Here is a 22,334-nt window from a genome sequence, read left to right on the forward strand (position 1 = left end):
CCGCATGCCTCAGCATCCCGCCCCGCTCTCCCGCCGCCCGCACAGCCCCGCACGCGGCGCCTTCCGGCCTGATGACGGATCCCGTTCCGCTGACACGGCCGGGCTGTTCCCCGCTCGCTCTTTTCCGATCCCGCCGCCGCTGCAACGTTCCCGCAGAGAGCGAGCAGAGCGGGCGCGGAACGGAACGATGCGGGAGCCCGGCAGCACCGCGACACGGATCGGTTGTACACGGATAACACAGCGCGGTACGAGCGTGGAGAACAACACGGATTTCTGTTCTATCGTTGGACCACATGAATCAGGGGAGAGCGCGAACGCAGTCCCCCACTACCACAAATTATGCAGTCGAGTTTCCCGCATTTGGGGAAATCGCAGGGGTCAGCACACCCGGAGTGCAGGGGATGAGCCTCGCCCTGGGAAAACCACCTGCCTGATCATGGTGTCTCCCCTGCCAGGTAAGTATGCTTCCCTCCCCTTCCGCCCCGCTCCCCACGCCCCGCCACCGGCCCGCACCGCACGGCGACCCGCGCCCCCATCCCCCGCCCTGTGCCGAGGTCCTGCCCCGCTCCCCGCTCCGAGATTCCCGCACGGAGGCACACGCTGTGCCCACGTGGCTCCACGCGCGTTCCGTTCCTGGTTTAGAGCGCTCCCGGCATGCTGCGCGCGGACTGATTTGCATGGCCCCTCCGCCTACAGCCCGCTCTCCCCTTCCTTTAGCGCCCCCTTTTCGCGCTCATTCCTTCACCGTGGGGAGGGGCGCGCCGTCGGATCACGTGACTCGGCAGAGGGGCTGGGGCAGACGTGGCAAGCGGCGCGCCGGGCACGTGTCGTGGGGCTCAGCCAATCGGCGGGTGCGGTGGGCGCTCGCGCAGTGCCGTCCCGGCGCCGTGCGCTCCGCTCCATCCGGCGGCGATGGCGGCGGTGAGCCCGGCCTCGGCGGGCGGCGGCCGCTGGGAAGTGGTTCGCAGGGGGCGGCGCCCCGCGGGACGGCCCCGGGATCCTCCCGCGGCTCCCGCAGCGCCCATCGCTACCACCGAGACCCTTTTCGAGCTCGGCTTCGAGCGCGCCCCGCGCCGCGCGGGCCGGGAGGCGGCGGCCGAACCGCAACAACAGCAGCAACAGCAGCAGCAGCGGCGGCAGCAGTCGGGGAAGGGATCTCGGAAGGCGGCCGGGGATGGCGGCTCCAGGCCAGGGCGGTTCCGCTCCCTGGAGGAGGCGCTCAAAGCCGTGAGTGGGGCTGGGGGGCGGCTGCGGTGCGGGAGGGGCGGCCCGGCCCCACCCCCGGCTTAGGACGGCGCTGCCGTGATTGCGTCCGATCGCTGCTGGCGCTTTCCTAAATGTCTGGAATCCTTTGGGTTGGAGAAGAGCTCCGAGATCCCCGTGTCTGACCCCATCCGCCCCTGCCCTGCCCACTGAGCCTGTCCTTCAGTGCCGCAGCCCCGCTCTCTGATTGCCTCCTTGGACAGCGTCTCCACTGCTGCCCCGAAGTTGGGTTGCAGAGCTGTGAGCAGCCGTTGGTCACTGCTGCACCTCCTCAGCTCCTTAAGGCTGAGCTGTGTCCGAGAATCATGGAATGGCCTGGGTTGAAAAGGACCACATCTAGTTCCAGCCCCCTGCTATGTGTGCAGGGTCGCCAACCAGCAGACCAGGCTGCCCAGAGCCACATCCAGCCTGGCTTTGAATGCCTGCAGGGATGGGGCATCCACAGCCTCCTTGGGCAACCTGTTCAGTGTGTCACCCACCCCGAGGTCAGACTCATCACGCAGGTGATAGGCACACTGTGTTCCTCACTGACCTTCCTTAACTTAAAGAAAACACATTTGGAGCACAGAATGCAGCACGTGGGGCAAGAAAGGGGCTGCATCCCTGACCCCACACACATCTCACAGTCACTTCTCATCACAGTTCAACGTGGCTGACCTGCAGAAGGAGCTGGACAAGAGCCAGAGCATGTTCCCAGAGAACCCCTCAGTCTGGGTGAAGGACCTGGCTGGCTGCCTCAACTACAAGCTGCAGGCTCCCAAGAGTGACCCGGCGCTCAGCCAGCACGCCCACGGTCAGTGCCTGCAATGGGAGGAGGTCACTGTGGCTCTGTGTGCTGCGTGGCTCTTCTGTGTGTTGCAGGAATATAATATAGAGTTCAACTGGTGCTGTAATATTTGTCTGGGTATAGAATCGTAGAATCACAAGGTTGAAAACAACCTGCAAGATCATCTAGTCCAACCATCCTCCCGCTACCATTGCTACCACAAGCCTCTAAGCCATATCTCGTAGCTCCTCAACCATATCTCCTAACTCCCCCTGTAGTCTTCCTTTTATACATCACCCAGTAGCATACCCTGTACAATCTATGCTCGCTCAGTTCCTCTTCACCTGTTGTATTGCCTGCAGATTATCCTTACTGTCTCGTGAGTAAAGAGCTGAAGAACACCATTAGATCCCTGCTGGGAAAATCTTCTGGCGTGCTGGAGCTCTTCTTCGATCACTTAATTTACACCATGCTGCAGGAACTGGACAAGACTCCTGGTGAGCACACTTTCTGCAGAGCCGCTCAGTGCTGGGGGGGTTCTGATGTGGGAATGCTTGCTGCTTGCTGCCTGTGCTGAGAACAACACTCTGTGTGGGGTGAGGAAGGAAGCTGTGGGTCAGGCTTGTTGGCTCAGGCACAGTGGATGCGAGATGGGAACCCCACGGTGTTGTTAGGGAGAACTTGGTGCAGACACTTTCTGGGGATGCTTTGGGGCAGTGTCACCACAGTCACCATCCCAGTGAGATTCACCCAGTGCCTGGAGCAGCTGCGGCATTCCTAGAAGCACAGTGGGGCTGTGGATGACTACCAGCAAGAAGGTTAACCTCATCCCTTTGCTGTTCCAGGGGAGTCCTTACACGGGTACAGGATCTGCATCCAGGCTGTGCTGCTGGAACGGCCTAAAATTGCCACTGCCAACCTGGGCAAGGTGAGCTGGGCACACGCTGCCCACCTGAGATCCCAGGCAGTTCAGCTCTGCCCGCTTCCATGAGTCCCTGTGGCCACGTCCCCAGGTGTCACAGCATGGTGCTGAGGGGGAACAGATGGACAGTGGGCCCGCTGAGCCACCCCTCTTTCCTGCTTCCCCAGTACCTGGAGCTGCTGCGCTCACACCAAAACCGGCCGGCCAAGTGCCTGACCATCCTGTGGGCTCTGGGGCAAGCTGGCTTCACCGACCTGGCTGAGGGCTTGAGAGGTGAGAGCTCATGTGCCCTGATGGGATCCTGTCTGCCCGGAGTGGCTCCCGTGAACTGCTCTTCCATTGTGTGTTGTGTCTGTGTCTTGGCCGTATACGTCAAACGTTAGCTGCTGCAGCCATCAGGAAGGGAGTGTGTTTATGGATGTATAAACACACAGAGCTATTCAGTGTCATCACTGTAAACATTGGGAAGTGCTTTATTATTTTCCTGCTGCTGGAGCTCAGCCAGCAGAGCCCATTGCTGACAGTGGAACATGCCTGGCTCTCATGCTGGCTGCAGTCCCGGTGCTGCCAGCACTGGGCTGATGCTTCTCTTCACAGTCTGGCTTGGTGTGATGCTCCCTGTGCTTGGCATCAAGGCACTTTCCCCATATGCTGTCTCCTATCTGGACCGCCTGCTGATGTGAGTTATCCCTCGGGTTTGTGTTTGGACAAGGGCAGAGCCTGCTGGGCTGCAGTGCCCCTGTGTCTGTGTCTTGCTCATGGTGCATGTGTGTGCTCCCTCTGCTTTGCAGGGTGCACCCGAATCTGACCAAAGGCTTTGGCATGATTGGACCCAAGGATTTCTTTCCCCTGCTGGACTTCGCCTTCATGCCCAACAATTCACTGTCACCTAGGTAGGGCTGTGCCACCCGGCAGTGTGGGGACAGTGTCCCGATCCCAATGCTTCCCCATATTGTGTGGGACATGCAGCTCCTGGTGCACCTGGGGGAGGCACAGTAAGATTGATGGGGCATCATGAGATGGTAGTAGGGAAACTGGGGGGGGTGGGAGAAACCCATTGGCATCGGGGGGGAGGAGCTGGCAGCTAGCTGTATGTGATGGAGGCAGCTGTCCCCAGCCAACCCACAGTGTGCCTCTGCAGCATTCAGTGAGCATATCAGGTGCTCCTGGAGCTGGTCAGAGCAGGGTGAGATGGGAACGTTGCGCTGTTCTGTCACACTGTGGGCTCAGGGACAGCTCAGACGAGTCACGCTGCAGGGAGCACTTGGGCAGTGTGGGGATGGGGATGGGGCCAGCAGCCTCAGGCAGCACTTCTCCCAGCCTGCAGGAGCAGCTGCGGCGGCTGTACCCACGGCTGAAGGTGCTGGCGCTGGGCGCGAGGCCGGAGACAACACTGCACACTTACTTCCCCTCCTTCCTGTCCCGAGCCACACCGAGCTGCCCGCCTGCCATGAGGAAGGAGGTGAGAAGGAAGGGGGTTGGGAGTGCTGGGTCTTTGTGCATCCTGTGGGCAGTGCAGTGGCAGCAGGTGTGGTTCTCCCTGCAGCTCCTGACCTCTATGAGCCAGTGCCTGAGTGTGGACCCACTGAGCTTCAGTGTCTGGAGGCAGCTCTACACCAAGCACCTCTCCCAGTCCAGGTGGGTGCAGCAGGCAGCGCTCCAGGCTCTTGCCGTGTCTGGCCCGGCTTCTGGGTGTGCTTTGGCACAGCACTGGGGAGCGCACGCGTTGCTGCTGAGTGCCAACTGTGCCCTGCTCTCCTGCCCCCCAGCTTGCTCCTGAACCATCTGCTGGAGTCCTGGGACAGCGGCAGCAGGAAGGTAGGAGCGAGCCATGAGGGGCTGGGCATCCAATGCTGAGCTCCCTCCAACCGCTGCAGCTCCACTGTCTCCAGGCACGCCAGGCCCTGCAGGACACCGTTCGCTCCTTCAAGGTGACCAACGAGGAGCTGGTTGCGAAGGGACCTGGCAGCCAGCAGGACGTGGCTGCGTGTGACACTGCCTGCAAGGTGAGCCAGGGCCGGTGCTTCCATACCAGGCTGAGGCTCCTTGTTTCCTACCCGTGGGCACAGTGTGACGGGGCTGTTCTGCTACTTCCCAGTTGCTGCTGCAGAAGATGAAAGGCCGGGGCTTCCCCTGGTCCCGCCTGCTGCTCGTCCTGCTGGTGTTCGCCGCCGGTTTCCTCATCCACGACATTCAGACACACGGCTCTCTGCAGGGTACGGCCAGGGAACGGGAGGCTCCGTGTCCCCTCTGAGTTGCCCCAGGGAGCAACTACACGGGGGCAGAGCTGCGCTGTGCTCAGGTGCTGCTTTCTTCTTGCAGCCTCCGCCTCTGCTCACGTGCTCCGTTCCTCCGGCATCCTGCCCGCCTGGCAGCACGCCTGGCACAAAGCGGCCCACTTCTCACTGGAGGGCTACAGGTCAGTGTCCCCGGCGCTCGGCAGTGCTGCGACTGAGCGGTGTGAAGTGGCTAACGCAGCACAAAGTGATTTCTGTAGGGAGCCCTTTTTGCTCGGGAAGCGTTCCCCGGGTGCTCCTGGAAGTGCTTTTCCGCTCAGCTCTTGAGTTCTCCCGTTCCCTTGGCTGCGGCGGCGGTTTCCAGGTACACGTGTGCTCCCGTGGCTTTGCCGTCGGTGCCGGCGCGCCCGGCGCGGCCTCAGCCTGCGTTCCCTTGCAGGTGGTTGGAGAGGACGCTGCCCGCCTGCTGCTCCCGTGCCGCGGCTCTCCTGCAGCCCACGCTGCAGCCGCTCTGGGCGAAGGCGGCTGAGCTGACCCTGCACATCAGCAAGCAGTGCTCCACGTTTTTCTCCTGGGCTGGGGAGCGCCTGCCCTGGCTGCTGGAATGGGTGAGGATGGGAGGGGATGAGCGGTTGCCTGAGGGTGAGGGCGTGTGAGGCTGCTATGCTCCCAAGCCCAGCCTGAGCCTCCACCCTCTTTTCTCTCCCCGCAGCTCCAGTCCCGGGTCCCCGAAGCTGTTCTGCACATCGCTGAGTGCATGCGAGAGCTGCTGCTCTTCCTGCTGCGGAGCTGCCTGCTGCCGCTGCTGGAGCACGTGGCTGCTGCACTGCAGCGGGGATGGAAGCACTGCGTGGACGCCTGCAAGTGAGCACCACCATTTGGTCCCATACGTGGTGCCGTGCTGCTGCCCCGCTCCTGGGCCGGGCACCTTGGGGCTGTTGGGGTCACAGCTGCATTTTAGGCAGCACTATGGGGCTCAGGGGGGTGGGGGGATGCTGCCTGTGGCTCAGGTGCTGCCACGCATGGAACAGTTCTCTTCTCTTTGGCAGAGGAGAAGTGTCGTGGGACTGCGTGAGGGAGCACCTGAGCAGCTTTACCTACTCCTCCTGGATCTACCTGCAGAACACAACCCTCGCCCTCAAGAACTGGGCCCTGGCCATGATTTCTGGACATTGAGCTGCTCCCAGGGTGGGGGGATGCAGTGCAGCTGCCCCTGCTGCTGCTGTCACCAGGGATTGCCCCCCTCCTGTCCCTGTGGGGTCACTGTGGGTGTCCTGGCGATGTGCAGTCGGGTGTCACTGGATGTCCTCAGCCTGCAGGCTGCGCGCTGTTGGGATGTTTCCCTCCCGACCTGGGGCAATGAATGAGCTCTGCACCTCTGGTCTCTGTGTGCCTTTGTCCCGCGTGGCGCCTGTGGGAGGGAAGGGAAGGGGGTGGTCTGAGGGGAGGGACGGAGGGAAGGACTGATGGATGGAGGGATGGATGGAACCGCGGTCGCTGTCCCGTTGTTTTCCTGGCGCTGGGGTGGAGAGGAATGAGAACAAATGTTGGATCCACTCTGCCCGCGGCGGCGCGGAGAATAAGAGCGATGGCGCAGCACCGCCGTTGCAAGGTGGGGGATTAGCTCAAATGGTAGAGCGCTCGCTTAGCATGCGAGAGGTAGCGGGATCGATGCCCGCATCCTCCAGTTTTGCTGGAGCCGTGCGCGCTTACATTTGTGCGCGGGCACGCACTGCGCTTGCGGGCTCCGCCGTGCGTACGCGGCTGTTCGCGGCTGTGTGCGCGGCGGGCGGCCGAAGAACCGGGGAGCGGCGGGGAGCGGCGGGGAGGCGGCCAGCCGAAGGGGGCGTGGCCAGCGGGGGGGCGGCTCAGGCTCGCGCGTTGCCGTTGCCGTGGCGCCGTCCAATGGGCGGCCGCGTTGCTGGGGGGCGGTGTCCAACGGGCGGGCGCGTTGCTGCGGGGCGGCGGTGGCGGCGGCGGGGCGGCCATGGAGGTGCGGTGCGGCGGGCTGCTCTTCAGCTCCCGCTTCGACTCGGGCAACCTGGCGCGGGTGGAGCAGGTGGGGCCGCCCGAGGGCCGCGCCGCGCCCGGCGCCTCCGCGCTGCCCGCCGCCGACTACGAGTTCAACGTGTGGACGCGGCCCGACTGCGCGCACACCGAGTACGAGAACGGCAACAGGTAACGGGCGGGCGGGGCGCCGCGCAGCGCCGCGCAGCGCCGTGCAGCGCCGTGCAGCTCCGTGCAGCTCCGTGCCCGCCTTCCCCCAGGTCGTGGTTCTACTTCAGCGTGCGCGGCGGCGCGCCCGGGAAGCTGATCAAGCTGCACATCCTCAACATGAACCGGCAGAGCCGGCTCTACGCGCACGGCATGGCGCCCTTCGTGCGCACCGTGCCCGGGCGGCCCCGCTGGGAGCGCGTCCGCGAGCGGCCCTGCTTCCAGGTGCGGGGAAGGCCCGGCTGGGGCGGTGGGGAGCGGCTGTGCATGGCTGCGTGCTGCCCGCTCAGCTCCGCTTTGTGTCTCTCCCAGATGGTGGAGGCCCAGTTTGTGCTGTCCTTTGTGCACCGCTTCCTGGAGCACCGCGGCACCACCACCTACTTTGCCTTCTGCTACCCTTTCTCCTACACGGAGTGCCAGGAGATGCTGGCGCAGCTGGACAGCCGCTTTGAGGAGTGCCGGCACATGGCTCCCAGCAGGTGCAGGGATGGGGCGCGGCGCTCCTTGCTCCCGGCACGCGCTGCCCTGCATGCGCTTGCGGGGAGGGCCGGGGGTCTGAGGGCCGAGAGCCCCGCGGCTCAGAGCTTCGCTTCGGGGTGGGGCTGGGATGGAACCGCTTCCCTTGTAGAGGAGAAGGGGTTCTCAGAGGGCTGAGCGCTGTGCCGGGCGGAGCCTCGCTTCCTTTCTGCTCCCTGCCTGCGGGAAGGTTTGCTCGTCTCAGTTCCGCCGCTCCGATTCTGATTCCCGTCCCACAACTGCAAGTTGTGACAGCCGGCCCCGAGAGCCCGACGGTGAGGATTTGGGCCGACGTCCCCTGAGCTCCCGTCTCTCCCCGCAGCCCCCTGGACTCGGTCTATTACCACCGGGAGCTGCTGTGCCACTCCCTGGACAAGCTGCGCGTCGACCTGCTGACCGTCACCTCCTGCCACGGCATGCAGGAGCGGCGCGAGCCGCGGCTCGACAAGCTCTTCCCAGACACGGCCACGCCACGGCCGCGCTGCTTCACGGGGAAGAGGGTGAGCAGCTGCTCGGGGACCCCAGAACGTGCCTGCCGCCCCAAAGGGGGGCTCAGCATTGGAGCTGCACGGGGCCGGGTGGGAGCGCTGCCTGTCACCCCTCTGCTCGCCCCCAGGTGTTCTTCCTGAGCAGCCGCGTGCACCCTGGTGAGACGCCCTCCAGCTTTGTCTTCAATGGCTTCCTGCACTTCATCCTGCGTGAGGAGGACCCCCGTGCCCAGATGCTGCGTCGCATGTTCGTCTTTAAGCTCATTCCCATGCTGAACCCGGACGGAGTGGTGCGAGGTCACTACCGGTGAGCGGCTCTCTCCCGCTCTGGGGTTCATACAGCCCAGAGGAGCTGTGCTGACGGGTTCGGGGTTCAGCGGTGAGCTCCAGGTGATTGCAACGTGGCCCTTTGCAGGACTGACTCGCGTGGGGTCAACCTGAACCGACAGTACCTCAACCCCGATGCCGAGCTGCACCCCGCTGTGTACGGGGCCAAAGCGGTGCTGCTGTACCACCACGTGCACAGCCGTGTGCTGCCGGGCAGCCCCGACTGGAGGACCTACGTCTCACCGCTCAGCACCAGCGTGCTCAGCGCCAGATCTTCCAACCATTCCGTCCCGGAGGCGGCGCTGTCGGAGCTGGAGAAAACCAACAACCTCCGTAACGCATCCAGTACATGGAGTCGGGGCCTCAGCCCTTCTCAGGAACCCCAGGTGGACCTGATCCTCCCGGCACAGCGCTGTGAGGAGGAAGCTGGGCAGCCGCCGCCGCTTCCCGAAGCCATCCTGCCCCAGCACAGCGGGCTGGCCTACTATGTTGACCTGCACGGGCATGCCTCCAAGCGTGGCTGCTTCATGTATGGCAACAGCTTCAGCGATGAGAACGATCAGGTGAGGGCAGGAGCGCTGCCTCGGGGCTGTGGTCTCACTGCTGTGGTCTCACGGCACTGGGACCTGTAGCCAGTCCCGGCCCTGGCGTGGGAAGGATGGGAGCTGCCCCTTGTGCCCCATAAAGGATGAGGGCAGTGTGGTGAGCCGTGCCTGCTGCTGGCTGTGGGCAGGGGACGCTTGCCCTGCAGGGATACCGCATCCCTTAGATGCTGCTGGGGCACAGCATCACCTCCTGCTCTCTGCACCACAGGTGGAGAATATGCTGTTCCCTAAGCTCATCTCCTTGAACTCACCTCACTTTGACTTCACGGGCTGCAACTTCTCAGAGAAGAACATGTATGCCAAAGACAAGAGGGATGGGCAGTCCAAGGAGGGCAGTGGGCGTGTGGCCATCTACAAAGCGCTGGGGATCATCCACAGGTAGGCAGAGCTCCGCACCGCGCTGCGCTGTGCCAGCCAGGCTGGCATCCAGCAGATGGATCTGGTCTCAGGCCCAGGCAAGGAGCTGGGTTTGCTGGAGGCAGATGTGGGAGCACCGACACAATGCAGGTGCATCCTGCCCGCAGCCTCTCTGCTTTTTCTCCTTGCCTCTCTGTCCATCTTGTAGATCTCCTGACTTTCTACAGCATGGCTTCAGCTGGGAAGAACCACAGAGGTTACCCAGTTCTTGTACAAGCACTTGTGGTGCATGTTTGCTGCTTTCCAGACTGAGAGCTCTTTCCCAAATAGACGTGTTTGCATTTAGCTGTGATTAAAACTCGTTGTAGAGGTTCAGTTTTGCAGATCTCACGCACGAGATTGCTGTGGTATGCAAGCTGAGGGCATTCTTCTGCTCTGTAGCAGCTGCATGCCTCTGTTCAGCAGCAATGTGGTATTTTTGGACTGTTTCTGCTGTGGTTGCTGGGAACAGAGGGAGGGCTGCTGGAAACCACCAGGGAAGGGCAGTAAGAAGTCGGTTGTGCAACACTTCCTTAGCAGATCCCCCAGTCCCCTAGGTATTAGAGCTAATGAGCCTCTCCTCGTTAGTGCATCACCTGGGGCAGCCCACTAATCCTCTGCACTTGTCCAGGAAGGCGTTCCCCAGCACCCTTAGAGAGCAGTGACTTCTCCTGGGACAGCAGCAGCGCTCACTGAGTGTTCATATCACAATTATTTTTCTCAGTCGCTCCTGAGCACGAATTAATTTCCTGTACCCATAGCAGAGATACAAAGAGTACTGCCTGTGGCCACGTTAATCATTGATCTGAAAAGCCATTACTTCTACATGCAGCTTGGAAACGCTGAGGGCAGAGAAAGGTCGAATGTTGAAACAAAGAACAATAACATGGCAAATGGAAAAGTTCTTGCAGGCTTCTTGAGAATATAGAGTGAGGCAGAGGATGAAGGAAAGCACTATGAAGAAAGGTTGAGGGAACTGGACTTGTTTGGCTTGGGGAAGAGAAAGCTCTGGGGAGACCTCATTGTGGCCTTCCAGTACTTGAAGGGAGCATGTAAACAGGAGGAGGAATGGCTGTTTGCAAGGGTGGATGGTGATAGGACAAGGGGAAATGGTTTTAAAGTGAGACAGGGGAGGTTTAGGTTGGATCTTAGGAAGAAGTTTTTCAGCCAGAGGGTGGTGAGGCACTGGAACAGGTTGCCCAAGGAGGCTGTGGATGCCCCATCCCTGCAGGCATTCAAGGCCAGGCTGGATGTGGCTCTGGGCAGCCTGGTCTGCTGGTTGGTGACTCTGCACATAGCAGGGAGTTGAAACTAGATGAGCACTGTGGTCCTTTTCAACCCAGCCCAGACTATGATTGACTGGGAGTCTCACTATCAAGTCATCCATTTTATCCCCTGCTCTGAGAAGAGCCACGCTCGTTCCTCTGTACCTGCTCAAAAGGGAAACATAACCATGGCCTTCTTACAGCAGAGATCAGAGCAGCAGACAGTGACACAACAGCACTGGTGTAGAGGGACATAGCATAATGGTGGCACACAGGAGGTCAGGCTGATGGTCCTTGATCTTGCAGCTCTTTTCCAACCCTAACAGGCATATGATTCTGTCAGGGGAGGCCCCACTTGCTGTCCCTGGGGCACAGAAGAGGAGGAGGAGCAAATTGTGTTTGCTGAAGTCTGGGATTTGTGTTTGCATCGCTGTTCCCTGTGGTGCAACAAGCCCAAAGGCTGCATGGAAGGAGAGAATTCCTCTGTGTTGTGTCAGGAGCCCTGTACCCACCCCCCAGCCCTGCTGTGTGCCTGTGGTTTTGCATATCTGCTGTCCTGTTCTTGAGCAGAACAAACCACCTCCTGGACTTCTGTCCTGGCTGAGGTCCGAGGCATCCCCTGTATGGATGATGAAGTCTCTCCCCTTCCCAGGGCCGTCCTCATGCCGTCTGCTTCACTCCCTTCCATAGGCACCCCAAGCTCCTGTGTTGTGGCCATCACTACTAACGGCTGCATTCCCTTCTGCCCCACAGCTACACACTGGAGTGCAATTACAACACGGGCCGCTCGGTGAACAGCATCCCTCTGGCCTGCCACGACAACGGGCGCGCCAGCCCCCCGCCACCACCCTCCTTCCCCTCCAAATACACCGTGGAGCTGTTCGAGCAGGTAAGGGCTGCCGCAGGGCAGTGGGGCCGCGCGATGGGGCCACGTCTCACTGCCTCCCCTCACCCTGCAGGTCGGCAGAGCGCTGGCCGTGGCTGCACTGGACATGGCGGAGTGCAACCCGTGGCCGCGCATCGTGCTGTCGGAGCACAGCTGCCTCAGCAACCTGCGGGCCTGGATGCTGAAGCACGTGCGAGGCACGCGGGGCAACGGAGCCTGCGTGCGGAGGAGAGGAGGCCGCAGCCCCCCCAGGAGTGCCGGGTGAGGCTCAGGGAGTTGTACTGCGAGGGCAGGGCCGAGCCAACAGCTCACACTGAGATCTGCTGCTCCTTCTCCTCCCCTGGCAGCGGGCTCCCGACCTCAGCCTCAGAGAGCGCCCTGTCCCGCGTGCGCAGCTTCAGCCACGGCAGCCAGCAGGACTCGCCCCGCGTCAGAGCATCGCCCAGCTTCCCCGGTGCTGCTGTAGATGCTCCGGGCCCGCAGAAGGGTGGCACGCAACCCCTGGCACCGCTCCGAGGTAAGCCGGGCTGGGGGCTGCTCGCACACATGCTGCAGTGCCTGCCGAGCTGCTGTGCTGAGCCGCAGCCCTGACCCGAGGAGTGCTCGGTGCCAGCGTAACGCTTCGGTTTGATGTGACAAAAGTGGGTTTGTGTGGAAGAAGTGCGTGTGAGAGCGGCCGCCCCGTCCTCTCGGAAGGGCCCCGGACACGTGGCAAGAGACCCCTAATGGCAGCATCCTATGGGGCTGAAGGGCCGGCACGGTGCCCAGCCCCACATCTGGGCCACGCTCGCTGCCCACTGCCACAGCCCCGCCGTGCCCTGGGCTTGAAGCATCACTGTGCGGAGGGCAGAGCAGTGTGAAAATCTCTTACCCCGCAGCCTCTGCCACCCAGATTGTTCCTGGGGATGCACCAAAGTGCCTTTCTGTACCCCAGGCAGTGGCTGAGCATGCTGCAGGCGTGTGCTAAGCTGCCCGCGCACCTGGGAGGCACAGCCACAACCCTGCCACAGGGTGACAAAGCCAGGCGGTGGCCGTACCCCTCACTGCAGGGCACTGCCCAGAGGTGGACACAGCCACGGTGCTGCAGGAAGGCTGCAGCAGTGCACAGCACAGCAGAGCTTGGCTGCAGCCCCAGCAGTGGGGCTCAGAGCGGAGGGCTGCGGGTGCTGCTGGGTGTGCGTGGAGCTGTGCTCGGATCCAGGCTTTGTGGCGCCGTGTTTCTGAGTGTCGGTGTGTCCCTGTGCTTCGCGTGTGTTGCACGCGTCGCTTCCTCCTCCATGGTTGCTTCCTGGTGTTCTGTAGTGGTTCTCCTCTGCCTCGAGAGCACAGCAGGGAGGAAATAAAAGGTTTGTGTTCCCGTGGGCACGTTGTGGCGTCTGTTCCTTCTGCCGTGCGCACGCTGCCCACCTGCAGCAGCCTGCAGGGCTCCAGAGCCAGCACGACGGCGGGGGGACATGGGGGGCCTGGCTGCACTGCTCTTGGGGCAGGGATGGTGGCAGCTCCAGCACGGTGGCAGCAGGGCACCATCCCAACCACGGTGCAGCTTTGGTGTTTGTGCGTCTGTTGGAAGCGTGGCTGTAGGCTGCCCGACTCCCTGGCTGTGCCATGTCAACCCCTCACCACCCACCCTCCTCTCTGCCATTCCCTTCTGGGACTGGGATGCTGCTGCTCCCTTTTCCTTCCCTGTGCAGCTGGAAAACGGAAGCATTTAAATCCAGTGATGTGGGGCAGCACGGGATGAGACTGCTGCCCTGGTACATCCCCTTCCTGTGCACACAGCTGCGTGCTGTGTGGAAAGGGGCCAGATGCTGCCGCCTGCACAGGATGTTGGGGGTCAGGGCTCAAGCCTGGCTGTGCTGCCTGTCCTGTGCCACAAGATACAGGGACATCCTGCACCACTGGCCCTGACCCCAGGCAGGCTCATCCCCTCCTCAGCTGCTTCCTCAGAGCCAGATGCAGAGCTCCAGCTCTGGTCCAACTGGACTTGAGGGGACCTCATTTCAGAGCTCTCTGGTGCTGTGATGTGATGAGCCCAGGGTTGAGTACTGCTGCTTGCTGCCATTGTCCCTGAGCACCAGCACATGGAGTTTGGCTGCTGCGCACCCAGAATGCCCCTCTAGCTGCACTGAGACCCATGTAGCAAGGGGCCTACTCTTGCTCAGGCTTCCTGCATGCCCTCAGCTTTCTGTGCTGTCTTCACAGTCCCTGTGCTGTTTCCTTTTCCCCAGCTCCCAGGGCCAGCCCAGCCCTTATCTCGGGAGCTGTGTCCTGCAGACCTCAGCACTGCTGTTGGTGCTCGTGCTCTGTCCCCTGCAGGCACTCATTAGCAGCCCTCCTCCATCACGGCTGCCGACATGCAGCGCAGGCTCAGGGCTTTGTCTGCGGCCACAGCCTGTCCCTGCGGTGCGGGGCCGCGTGGCTGTAGCTCTTTATTCTCACTCCAGCATCCTGTTTCCCATTAGCTGCGCCGTGCTGGTTACCGCCCTCCTGCTGCCGGCGTTCCAGCAGCTGCTAAAGTTTTGGCAGCAGCCAGTCCGGCTCTGCTGCCAAAAAGTCCTCCAGGCACAGGGGGCTGATCCTGTGCCAAAGCCCTGCCTGTGCCTCGTGTCGGGGGATCCGTGCTTGCCCCACGCTCTTTGTGTGGTGGGGGGGGGATCTGGCCTCAGTGCAGTGCAGCACCTCATGTAGCTCTCTGCAATCAGCCGTCTCCTTTGTCCCACAGGGTCCCTGCCGGCAGGTGCCTGCCTGGGGTCGGTGCTGGGTGCCAGCTACAGACTTCAGGAGGCTCCACACGGTGGTGGCAGCAAGCAAGGGGCCACGCATGGCACCGTGCTGCTGCAGGTATGGCTGTGCAAAGGGGGAGTGAGGGGTCTGTCCACTTCCCTGGGGGTCTGAGGGATGTGGGGCTGGAGCATGGCACAGCCACGGCTGCACCAGGAAGGGACGGGCCCTAATGTTCTGCTCTCTTCCCTGCAGGTGTTCCCAAAGAAGCTGAATGCCAGGAGGGCCCTGGAACAGCCCGGGTAGGTGCTGGCATGGCCACGGCGCTGATCCAGCCCACAGGAACCCCATCCCCATCCCAGACCCGGTGCATCGCTAAGCCCCTCACTATCCTGTGCGGTTCCCTGCAGCCCGGGGGGGCTCACCACCCGCCCCAGCAGGATCCCAGTGCGGAGGAAAGCAGCAGCATCCCTGAGCTTGTCGGTGCTCAGCTCCAGCAGCACTACAGCCCTCCAAGCCCCGACGCACAGCTGCGCTGCGCTCTGCACCACGCAGTCAACCCCAGGTGGAGCTGTCCCGACTGCCCTGGTACAGGAGGGCAGCAACACAGCACCAGCCCCGACCCCACTCCCTGTACCCCCAGCACCCTGCCTGGAGACCCCAGTCCCTGGCAGCAGGGCACCCAGCGTGGAGCAGCTGCTGGGCGAGGGTCTGCGCCCCCAGGTACAGCCCAGGGGGCGGCGGGGGAACGTGGCACGTGTGGGGCGCTCCATCTCTGGCCTCCCCCCATCCGCTGTCCTGCTTTGCAGTGCCCACCCAGCCTCACCGCCACCCGTCCCGTGCTGCGCTCCTACCGGCAGCTCTTCTCCTTCTGTGCTGAGGCCTGAGCGTGGCCACAGGCGCCGGACCCGCACGTGCCACGGCTGTGTGCCCAACCCGGGAGCCGCCGCGCGGCGAAGCCGCAGCCACCATCAGCGCTGCATTCGGTGCCCTGCGAGGGGTTGGGGGCCGCCCCGCTCAGCCCCCAGACTCCGAGGCATTTTTACATAACACGGTTTTGTCTCATGTCGTGTTTCTGTCAAAGCCCGCTCAGAGACGGCACGGTGGTGAGGGGTGTCACGGGGTGAGGGCTGAGGGGGATTCCACAGCTGCCATGGTGTGGTGCTGCTCTGTGTGGTGCGGCTCTGCGCAGCGCAGCCCTGTGGGGAGAGAGCACAGGGATAAGTACGGGGATGGGATGGGGTTTGGGATGAGGACAAGGTGGGAGTGTGTGTGACAGGAATATGGATGGGATGGGGATGGGAACAGGGCTGGGAAACAGGATGGGGACAAAGGGGGTTCAGGATGGGAATGGGGATGAAGATGGTGACAGAACGTAGATGGTGATAAAGAAAAGGTGTGTGATTGAAACGGGGACACGATGGAGATAGGAATGGGGACAGGATGGAGACAAGGACAAGACAGGGGCATGTGTGACAGGGATGGGGACAGGGTGGGTGAGAACAAAGATGACAAGATGAGCAGGGGTCAGGATGAAGTGACCACGATGGGAATCGGGATGGGAACAGGGGACGGGGCTGGGGCCCAGAAGGGGGACAAGGGTGGCGATGAGGATCGAGACAGCGACGGGATGGGGATCAGGGAGGGGACGGGACGGGGACCGGGGCCGGGACGCGGTACCGGTGCCGCTTGGGGCTCGCTCCCGTTTCACTCCTGCCGCTTGGGGTTGTTAACGGCCACGTAGTGGTAGAGCACGACGAGCAGGAAGAGCGACACGCCCAGCATGTTGGCGAAGATGGCGAGCTGCACGTCCGTCACCATCCTGCGGGCAGCGGCAATGGGCACCGGGACCCCATCGGGCACCGGGCCCCGACCCCCCGCCCGGTACCGGAGCCCACAGCCCGCCCCCGGGCCTTCCCCTCCCGCCGCTCACGCGATGCCGCTCCGCTCCGCTCCCTCCGCCGCCGCCTCCACGTCTCTCGAGCGCCCCGCGCCACTTCCGGCGGCCACTTCCGGCCGCGGGGCACGGCGGGAGAGCGGGGGGCGGGGCGCGACGGGACGCCGTCCTCGTGACGTCATTACCCCGCCGTGACGTCACGGCCGCGGGCGCGCAGCCAGCAGCGTCCCACGCGGGCCTCGCCCCGACGGGCGGCGGCGGCCAAAAATAGCGCGGGGCGGGGCGGGGGGCGCCTCCAGCCGCGGGGCTCCGCGCCCCCGAGCCGTGACGTCACCGCGGGGCCGGGGGGGGCGAGGCGTGACGTCACGGTCAGCCGGCGCCCGGGGGCAGCGCGGTGTCACGGCGGGGCCGGGGCTGCCCGTGACGTCACCGCGGGGTCACCGCGGGGACGTGGCACCGCGCGGCGCGGGGGGAGAAGGGAGGGAGAAGGGGGGGAGGGGGGGGAGCCCGCCGAGCGGTGCCACGTCCCCGCGGTGCGGGACACCCCCGCGGGGCGGTGCGGTGCGGTGCGGAGCCGCCCGGAGCCGAGAGCCGCGCGCTGCCCCCTGCCCGGCCCCTCGCCCCCCCCGCCGGGCCCTAACGAGGAGCAGATGTGCGGCGGCGGCGGGGGCGGCGGGGGCGGGGGCGGCGCGCGGTGCCCGGCGGAGCGGCGGCGCGGGGCGGGCAGGAAGCGGGGGGCCCCGGGGACGCCGTCGGGCGGCTGCGGCGGGGCGGCCCCGCGGCGGGGGTTGGCCGAGGGGAGGGGAGCGCCGAGCGGAGCGCGGGGCAGAGCCGAGGGACGGGACGGGACCGGACGGGACGGGGACGGCATGGCCCCGTGGCTGTGGCCGTGGCTCCTGGCCGCCCAGGCCCTGGCCGCCAACTTCCCCCCGCGCTACAGCCTCTACACCGGGGGGGCCGCCCCGCACGGCCCCGCGCGGGCCGCCAGCAGGCACAGGTAGGAGCCGTCCCGCGCGGCGCCGCTCCGACGGCTGCGGGGCGGTGCGGGGCTCGGCGCGGTCCTCCCGCGGCGGAGGAGCACGTGGAGGGCGCGGGGCGGGGGCTGCGGGCTGAAGGGAGCGGGGTGCGGGAGCGCGGCGGGTTCGGCCCGGCGCCGGGTGCGGGACGCCGGGAGGTCCCGTCCTCGCGCCGCACCGCGGGGTCTCCGTGCGGGCGTTGGGGCTGCTGCGGGGTCCGGTGATGCAGAGCTGCGGTCCTCCGCTCGCCGCAGCCACATCAGCACCGCAACAGCGGGGCCGTGCGGGAGTGGGTGGGAGGGCTGCACCGCGCGTCCGGCGCCGGCCACTCGAATGAGCGGGGGCACGCGAGACCCCGTTCCACGCGGGATATCGTCGCGGGGCTGAGCCGGAGAAGGGGAACGCGGGTTCGGCCTCCCCGGCCCGGCAGCGCACCGGGGGGCATTCACCTGCGGCTGAGGCCGCGGCCGGGGGTCCCGGGGGTACACCGCGATCCGTGCCCGCGGCTGCGTGACGCGGAGCCCCATCCCCGCGGTGCGGGTACTGCGCCCGTCCCCACCGGTCCGGGGTGCGGGCACAGCCCCGCGGGCGACGTCGGCCCGGGATAGGGGGGAGGTGCGGGGGAAGCGGGGGGGCCCTCGGCGCAGGAATTCCCGGCGGCCCCCGGGGAGGAGCTGGAATCCGGCCGCGGGCTGAGGGGAACCAGCCGGACTGCCGGGAACGGCCGCGGGGCTGTGGGGCGGCCCGGGGGGAGCGGGGGGGCCGCGCAGGACTCGGACCATATATGGCTGTGCGCAGCGCGGGGCCGGGCCGGGGTCTTGCGGCGGGAGACGGGCGGGGGGCCCTGCCCGGAGCCTGGGCGGGGAGGGGGTGGGGGGCCGAGCCCCGCCTCACCGCTCGAGTGGGATGGGGCGGGGGCGCGGGTCTCATCCCGGCTGTGTGCCGTCGGGGGCGGATGGGGCGGGGGCTGTGCCCCGCGCTCGCGGGCTCCGGGGTGAGGTGAGCCCCCGAGAGACGGCCGCGGGGCGGCAGAACCCCGATGCGGGATGGCACCGGGGGATGCCCGCACCACGCGGCTGTGTGTTCCGTCAGCGGGGTCCCCACAGCGCCGCGGCCTCACCTGGGGGCACCTCGGGGTCGGGCCCCTCTGCCTTCCCGTCCCACACCCCGCACGGTGCGCCCTCGGGGCTGCGGGGTTGGCACCAGCGGGAGAGGGCGTCGGCGGGACGGGATGCGGCTCATTAACCCGCAGCACCGAGCCGTGACTGCGCTACCGGGAGGGGGGAGGGGAGGAGGGGGGTAAGGGGAGATGGCAGGAGGGGTGCGGAGCCCGGGGCTGCCGTTACGCTGCCGACCGCCTCCCCGCAGGAACTGGTGCGCCTTCGTGGTGACGCGCACGGTGAGCTGCGTGGTGGAGGACGGCGTGGAGAGCTTCGTTAAGGCCGACTTCCAGCCGTGCGCCTGGGGGCAGCTGCAGTGTCCCCGCGTCCTGGCGTGAGTGCCGCGGGGCTGGGGGGGAAGGAGGGGGGCTCGGGGCCGGCCGCCGTGTTTATCCGCTCTGGGAACGCTGTTTACTTTTTCGCAAGAACGCGGTCGCAGCGGCGCCTGACCTGCCCCGACCCGGCTCTTCTCAGACCGCACCGATGTGGGGGCTCGGGGAGCGCCGCCCGTGCTAATGGGGCAGCCGTGGGATGTGAGGGGGGGTGTCCAGACCGCACAGGGAGAGGCAATGGGTGGTGGCAACCCGTCCGGCTGCGCGACAGTCCCGTAGCCACGCGTACCTTCGCGTTCCTCCCAGCCCGGAGCCGCAGACCGGCGCTGGGGCGGAGTGGTACGCGCGACCGCAGGACCCCGCACCGCTCTGCCCGCAGGTACCGCAGCTTCCTGCGGCCCCGTTACAAAGTGGCCCAGAAGACGGTGTCGGACCTGGAGTGGCGGTGCTGCCAGGGCTACTCGGGGGAGGACTGCTCCGAGGGGCCGCAGCCGGGCTCCCCCCAGCCCACCGCCCACCCCCGGCCCCGGCCCGGCCGCCCCACGCTCTCCGGTTTCGGCAGCGCGCTGAGCGGGCTGGGGGGCGAGGGCGGCGCCGGCGGGGGAGGGGGAAGCCGTGGGGGGGCGGCGGCCCCGCGGAGCCCGGACGAGGCCGAGAAGGTGCGGCGGCTGGAGGAGGCGGTGCAGCGGCTGAGCCGGCAGCTGGAGGAGCAGCAGAAGCAGCTGCGGGACGCGCGCCGCGGTGCCGACGGCGGGACACCCCCGGCCGACGCCGCTCCCCCCGACGTGCGGGAGGCTCTCGTCCACATCCAGCAGCGGCTGCAGCGCCTGGAGGCGGCGCGGGACGGCGCCGGCGGAGAGGGGGTCCCCGGGGGAGTCGCGTCACCGGAGGAGGAGGAGAGGCTGCGGGAGATGTGCGCGGCGTGCGCGGCCGGCACCGAGGGGCTGCGGAGGCAGCAGGCGGAGGACCGCGAGCGCATGCGGGCGCTGGAGAAGCTGGTGGGCTCGGTGGACCAGCGCAACCGCGACGCCGTGGAGACGGTGCAGCGGCACGTCAGCGCCCTGAGCGCTCGCCTGGCTCCACCCGCGCCCCTCGACGAGCTGCTCCGGCGCACGACCGAGCTGGAGCGCCGCGTGGGAGCGCTGGAGACCGCACGAGGAGCGGGGCCGGGCCCGGGCCCGGGTCCAGCGCTGGCGCGGCGATTGACGGAGCTGGAGGGGCGGCTGAACGCGTCCCGCACCGCCGGGCCGCCCGACGGGGATTCGTCGCTCCGGGGCCGCGTCGCCAACCTGAGCCGCGCGCTGGAAGGCCTGGAGGGGCGGCTGCGGGAGCACGAAGCGCGGCTGCGGGAGCCCGCCGACCTCGGCGAAGAGGAGGAGCCGCTGGAGGGCTTCAGCGTGTTCGGAGGCGGCGCCGCGCCTTGGGAGCTGCGGGAGCTGCGGGCGGAGTTGGCGGACGCGCTGCTGGCTTTCGGGGCGCTGAACGGCACCGTGCGGGGCCTGCAGGACACCGCCGAGCAGCACGACGCGAGGCTGCGGGACCTGAGCGCCGCGCGGCAGAGCCTCACCTCCGAGCTGGACCGCCTCGTGGCAGAAGCGGCCGAACGCGCGGCGCGGAGCGAGGAACGCGGGGAGACCGCGGCGGAGTGCGGGGAGGCGCTGGAACCGCGCGTGGCCAAACTGGAGGGAGTCTGCGAGCAGTTGGAGGCGGTGGCCGGGGGGCTGCGGGCCGTGCGGGAGGGGCTGGGCCGGCACGTGGCGGGGCTGTGGGGGGCGGTGCGGGAGCTGAACGGCACCAGCCGCACCCACGACGCGCTGCTGGAGAAGCTGCAGGCGCAGCTCTCGCGTCGATTCGCGGCTCTCGACGGCAGCGTGCAGCAGCTGCGCAGCGAGGTGCTCGGCGGAGAGAAGCAGCAGACGGCCGGTGGGTGCGGGGGTTGCGGGGGTTGCGGGGGGAGGGGCTGCGGGAAGGGTGGGAAGGCGTGCGGGGATGGGGGAGGGAGGAAAAGGGGTGCGGGGATGAGGGAATGGGGATATAAGGAGGGAAGAGGTGGGCCCCGGATGGGGAAAAGGAGGTGAAGGAGGCAGGTTTGGGGGAAGCGGGGCCGTGTCACGCGTGGGGGTTTATGGTTTTGAGGACGGAGTGTGGAAACGGTTGCAGAGCTTGTGGGTGTGGGGCTGAGGGATGGGGACATGGCTATGGGGCATCGGGAGTGGGGGCATGTGAGAGCACAGGGATGGGAAGCTGAGGCCTGTGGCTGTGGGATGTGTGCAACACGAGCGGTGGGGACAAAGGGTGTGGTGTGTGGGGACACTTAATGGGAATGAAGGACCCTAACCCTCTCCATTTTCCCCAGGTCCCCCGGGGCCCCCCGGCCCCATGGGTCCCCCAGGGGAGATGGGCCCCTCCGGCCCCTCTGGGCCCCCTGGCAAGGATGGAGAGCAGGGCCCTGTGGGTCCCCCAGGTAGGGAGCAACCCCCGTGCCCTCGCAGCCCAGTGCTGGTGTGGCTGTGCCCACGGTGCCATTCTATCCCTTCTCTTACAGGTCTGCCAGGAGAGAGAGGTATGGGGGCACGGGATGGGGGGGGATGGGGATGGAGAGCATTGAGGGCCCCGTGCTGACACAGTGCCCAGGCCCGGTGGGGGAGCCGGGCTCTGTGCCCCACATCGCCTTCTCGGCCGCCCTGAGCACGCAGCGCACGGAGCCGGGCACCGTGCCCTTCGACAGAGTGCTGCTCAACGACGGCGGAGCCTACGACCCCGAGACGGGTGAGTGGGGAGAGGGGAGGAAGGCCACGGGGCTGATCTCGTCCCTGCGGCACCGTGGGAATCGCCACCCACTGCCATCACCTCCCAGGGACCTTCACGGCGCCGGTGAGCGGGCGCTACCTGGTGAGCGCGGTGCTGACGGGGCACAAGGGTGAGAAGCTGGAGGCGGTGCTGTCGCGTTCCAACCAGGGCATCGCGCGCCTGGACTCGGGGGGCTTCCAGCCCGAGGGCCTGGAGAACCAGCCCATAGCCGAGCTGCAGCCCAGCCCTGGCTCGCTGGGGGTCTTCAGCCTCATCGTGCCGCTGGAGACGGGCGAGACGCTGTGCGTCGATCTGGTGGCGGGGCGGTTGGCCCACGCACCCGACGAACCCCTCACCGTGTTCAGCGCTGCGCTGCTCTACGACACCCTGTGAGGACCCCCGCCACGCAGACCCCCCCACACCCTGTTATTTATCAGCACCCCCCGTCCCCATGCCCATGCTGCCACCTGCCCTGCACCTCCTTCCCCCCCCCCCCCCCACACACTCCGTCCCACCCAATAAAGATGCGACAC

At 65.9% G+C, this 22,334-nt stretch overlaps 4 protein-coding genes and 2 non-coding genes across 11 annotated transcripts; 4 read left to right on the forward strand and 2 right to left on the reverse strand.

The window, feature by feature from the left end:
• Positions 1–299: 299 nt before the first annotated feature.
• Positions 300–463, reverse strand: LOC116230696 (U1 spliceosomal RNA). Its single transcript, XR_004167295.2, has one exon. It is a non-coding gene; the product is annotated as a U1 spliceosomal RNA (small nuclear RNA).
• A 404-nt stretch (positions 464–867) lies between these two features.
• Positions 868–6,565, forward strand: TMEM214 (transmembrane protein 214). Of its 2 annotated transcripts, XM_031595978.2 has the most exons (16): positions 871–1,227; positions 1,906–2,056; positions 2,392–2,526; positions 2,875–2,957; positions 3,119–3,224; positions 3,549–3,630; positions 3,743–3,844; positions 4,272–4,413; positions 4,498–4,589; positions 4,721–4,769; positions 4,844–4,957; positions 5,050–5,167; positions 5,274–5,370; positions 5,628–5,796; positions 5,901–6,052; positions 6,238–6,565. In XM_031595978.2, exons 1-16 carry the CDS (start codon positions 913–915, stop codon positions 6,362–6,364), a joined length of 2,034 nt encoding a protein of 677 aa, XP_031451838.2. In that variant the 5' UTR covers positions 871–912; the 3' UTR covers positions 6,365–6,565. The 2 variants fall into 2 exon arrangements, with proteins under 2 accessions (XP_031451840.2, XP_031451838.2); XM_031595980.2 differs by lacking the exons at positions 5,901–6,052; positions 6,238–6,565 and adding an exon at positions 5,449–5,552 and having other exon boundaries at positions 868–1,227; positions 5,628–5,764.
• Positions 6,566–6,802: 237 nt separating this feature from the next.
• Positions 6,803–6,875, forward strand: TRNAA-AGC (transfer RNA alanine (anticodon AGC)). Its single transcript has one exon. It is a non-coding gene; the product is annotated as a tRNA-Ala (tRNA).
• A 253-nt stretch (positions 6,876–7,128) lies between these two features.
• On the forward strand, positions 7,129–15,671 carry AGBL5 (AGBL carboxypeptidase 5). Of its 5 annotated transcripts, none has more exons than XM_031595983.2 (13): positions 7,131–7,366; positions 7,456–7,881; positions 8,241–8,418; positions 8,535–8,713; positions 8,822–9,296; positions 9,547–9,716; positions 11,753–11,888; positions 11,959–12,146; positions 12,233–12,402; positions 14,608–14,726; positions 14,862–14,908; positions 15,017–15,329; positions 15,416–15,671. In XM_031595983.2, exons 1-13 carry the CDS (start codon positions 7,176–7,178, stop codon positions 15,491–15,493), a joined length of 2,670 nt encoding a protein of 889 aa, XP_031451843.2. In that variant the 5' UTR covers positions 7,131–7,175; the 3' UTR covers positions 15,494–15,671. The 5 variants fall into 5 exon arrangements, with proteins under 5 accessions (XP_031451841.2, XP_031451844.1, XP_031451843.2 ...); XM_031595982.2 differs by having other exon boundaries at positions 7,161–7,366; positions 7,456–7,627; positions 7,715–7,881; positions 15,017–15,671; XM_031595981.2 differs by having other exon boundaries at positions 7,129–7,366; positions 15,017–15,671.
• Positions 15,662–16,691, reverse strand: OST4 (oligosaccharyltransferase complex subunit 4, non-catalytic). The gene is made up of 3 exons (XM_031595985.2): positions 16,540–16,691; positions 16,287–16,428; positions 15,662–15,805 (listed from the first exon to the last, which is right to left on the reverse strand). The coding sequence occupies exons 1-2, from the start codon at positions 16,683–16,685 to the stop codon at positions 16,314–16,316; spliced, it is 261 nt and encodes an 86-aa protein (XP_031451845.2). The 5' UTR covers positions 16,686–16,691; the 3' UTR covers positions 15,662–15,805; positions 16,287–16,313.
• A 553-nt stretch (positions 16,692–17,244) lies between these two features.
• Positions 17,245–22,309, forward strand: EMILIN1 (elastin microfibril interfacer 1). Its single transcript, XM_031595987.2, has 7 exons — positions 17,245–17,500; positions 18,888–19,013; positions 19,391–20,934; positions 21,368–21,475; positions 21,557–21,574; positions 21,646–21,780; positions 21,869–22,309. Exons 1-7 carry the CDS (start codon positions 17,373–17,375, stop codon positions 22,192–22,194), a joined length of 2,385 nt encoding a protein of 794 aa, XP_031451847.1. The 5' UTR covers positions 17,245–17,372; the 3' UTR covers positions 22,195–22,309.
• Positions 22,310–22,334: the final 25 nt, after the last annotated feature.

This window comes from Phasianus colchicus, chromosome 2, assembly GCF_987193195.1.
Source record: "Phasianus colchicus chromosome 2, bPhaCol1.hap1.1, whole genome shotgun sequence".
Taxonomy (NCBI): Eukaryota; Metazoa; Chordata; class Aves; order Galliformes; family Phasianidae; genus Phasianus; species Phasianus colchicus.

Coding starts and splice junctions, on each gene's coding strand:
- EMILIN1 (XM_031595987.2), top strand. CDS start 17,373: ATGGCCCCGTGGCTGTGGCCGTGGCTCCTGGCCGCCCAGGCCCTGGCC. Junction 17,501..18,887: donor CGGGCCGCCAGCAGGCACAG/GTAGGAGCCGTC, acceptor GCCTCCCCGCAG/GAACTGGTGCGCCTTCGTGG. Junction 19,014..19,390: donor CAGTGTCCCCGCGTCCTGGC/GTGAGTGCCGCG, acceptor CTCTGCCCGCAG/GTACCGCAGCTTCCTGCGGC.
- AGBL5 (XM_031595981.2), top strand. CDS start 7,176: ATGGAGGTGCGGTGCGGCGGGCTGCTCTTCAGCTCCCGCTTCGACTCG. Junction 11,889..11,958: donor CCGTGGAGCTGTTCGAGCAG/GTAAGGGCTGCC, acceptor CTCACCCTGCAG/GTCGGCAGAGCGCTGGCCGT. Junction 14,909..15,016: donor AGGGCCCTGGAACAGCCCGG/GTAGGTGCTGGC, acceptor GGTTCCCTGCAG/CCCGGGGGGGCTCACCACCC.
- TMEM214 (XM_031595978.2), top strand. CDS start 913: ATGGCGGCGGTGAGCCCGGCCTCGGCGGGCGGCGGCCGCTGGGAAGTG. Junction 2,958..3,118: donor CCACTGCCAACCTGGGCAAG/GTGAGCTGGGCA, acceptor CTGCTTCCCCAG/TACCTGGAGCTGCTGCGCTC. Junction 3,225..3,548: donor CCTGGCTGAGGGCTTGAGAG/GTGAGAGCTCAT, acceptor TTCTCTTCACAG/TCTGGCTTGGTGTGATGCTC.
- OST4 (XM_031595985.2), bottom strand. CDS start 16,685: ATGACGTCACGAGGACGGCGTCCCGTCGCGCCCCGCCCCCCGCTCTCC. Junction 16,429..16,539: donor GCGGAGCGGAGCGGCATCGC/GTGAGCGGCGGG, acceptor CGCTGCCCGCAG/GATGGTGACGGACGTGCAGC.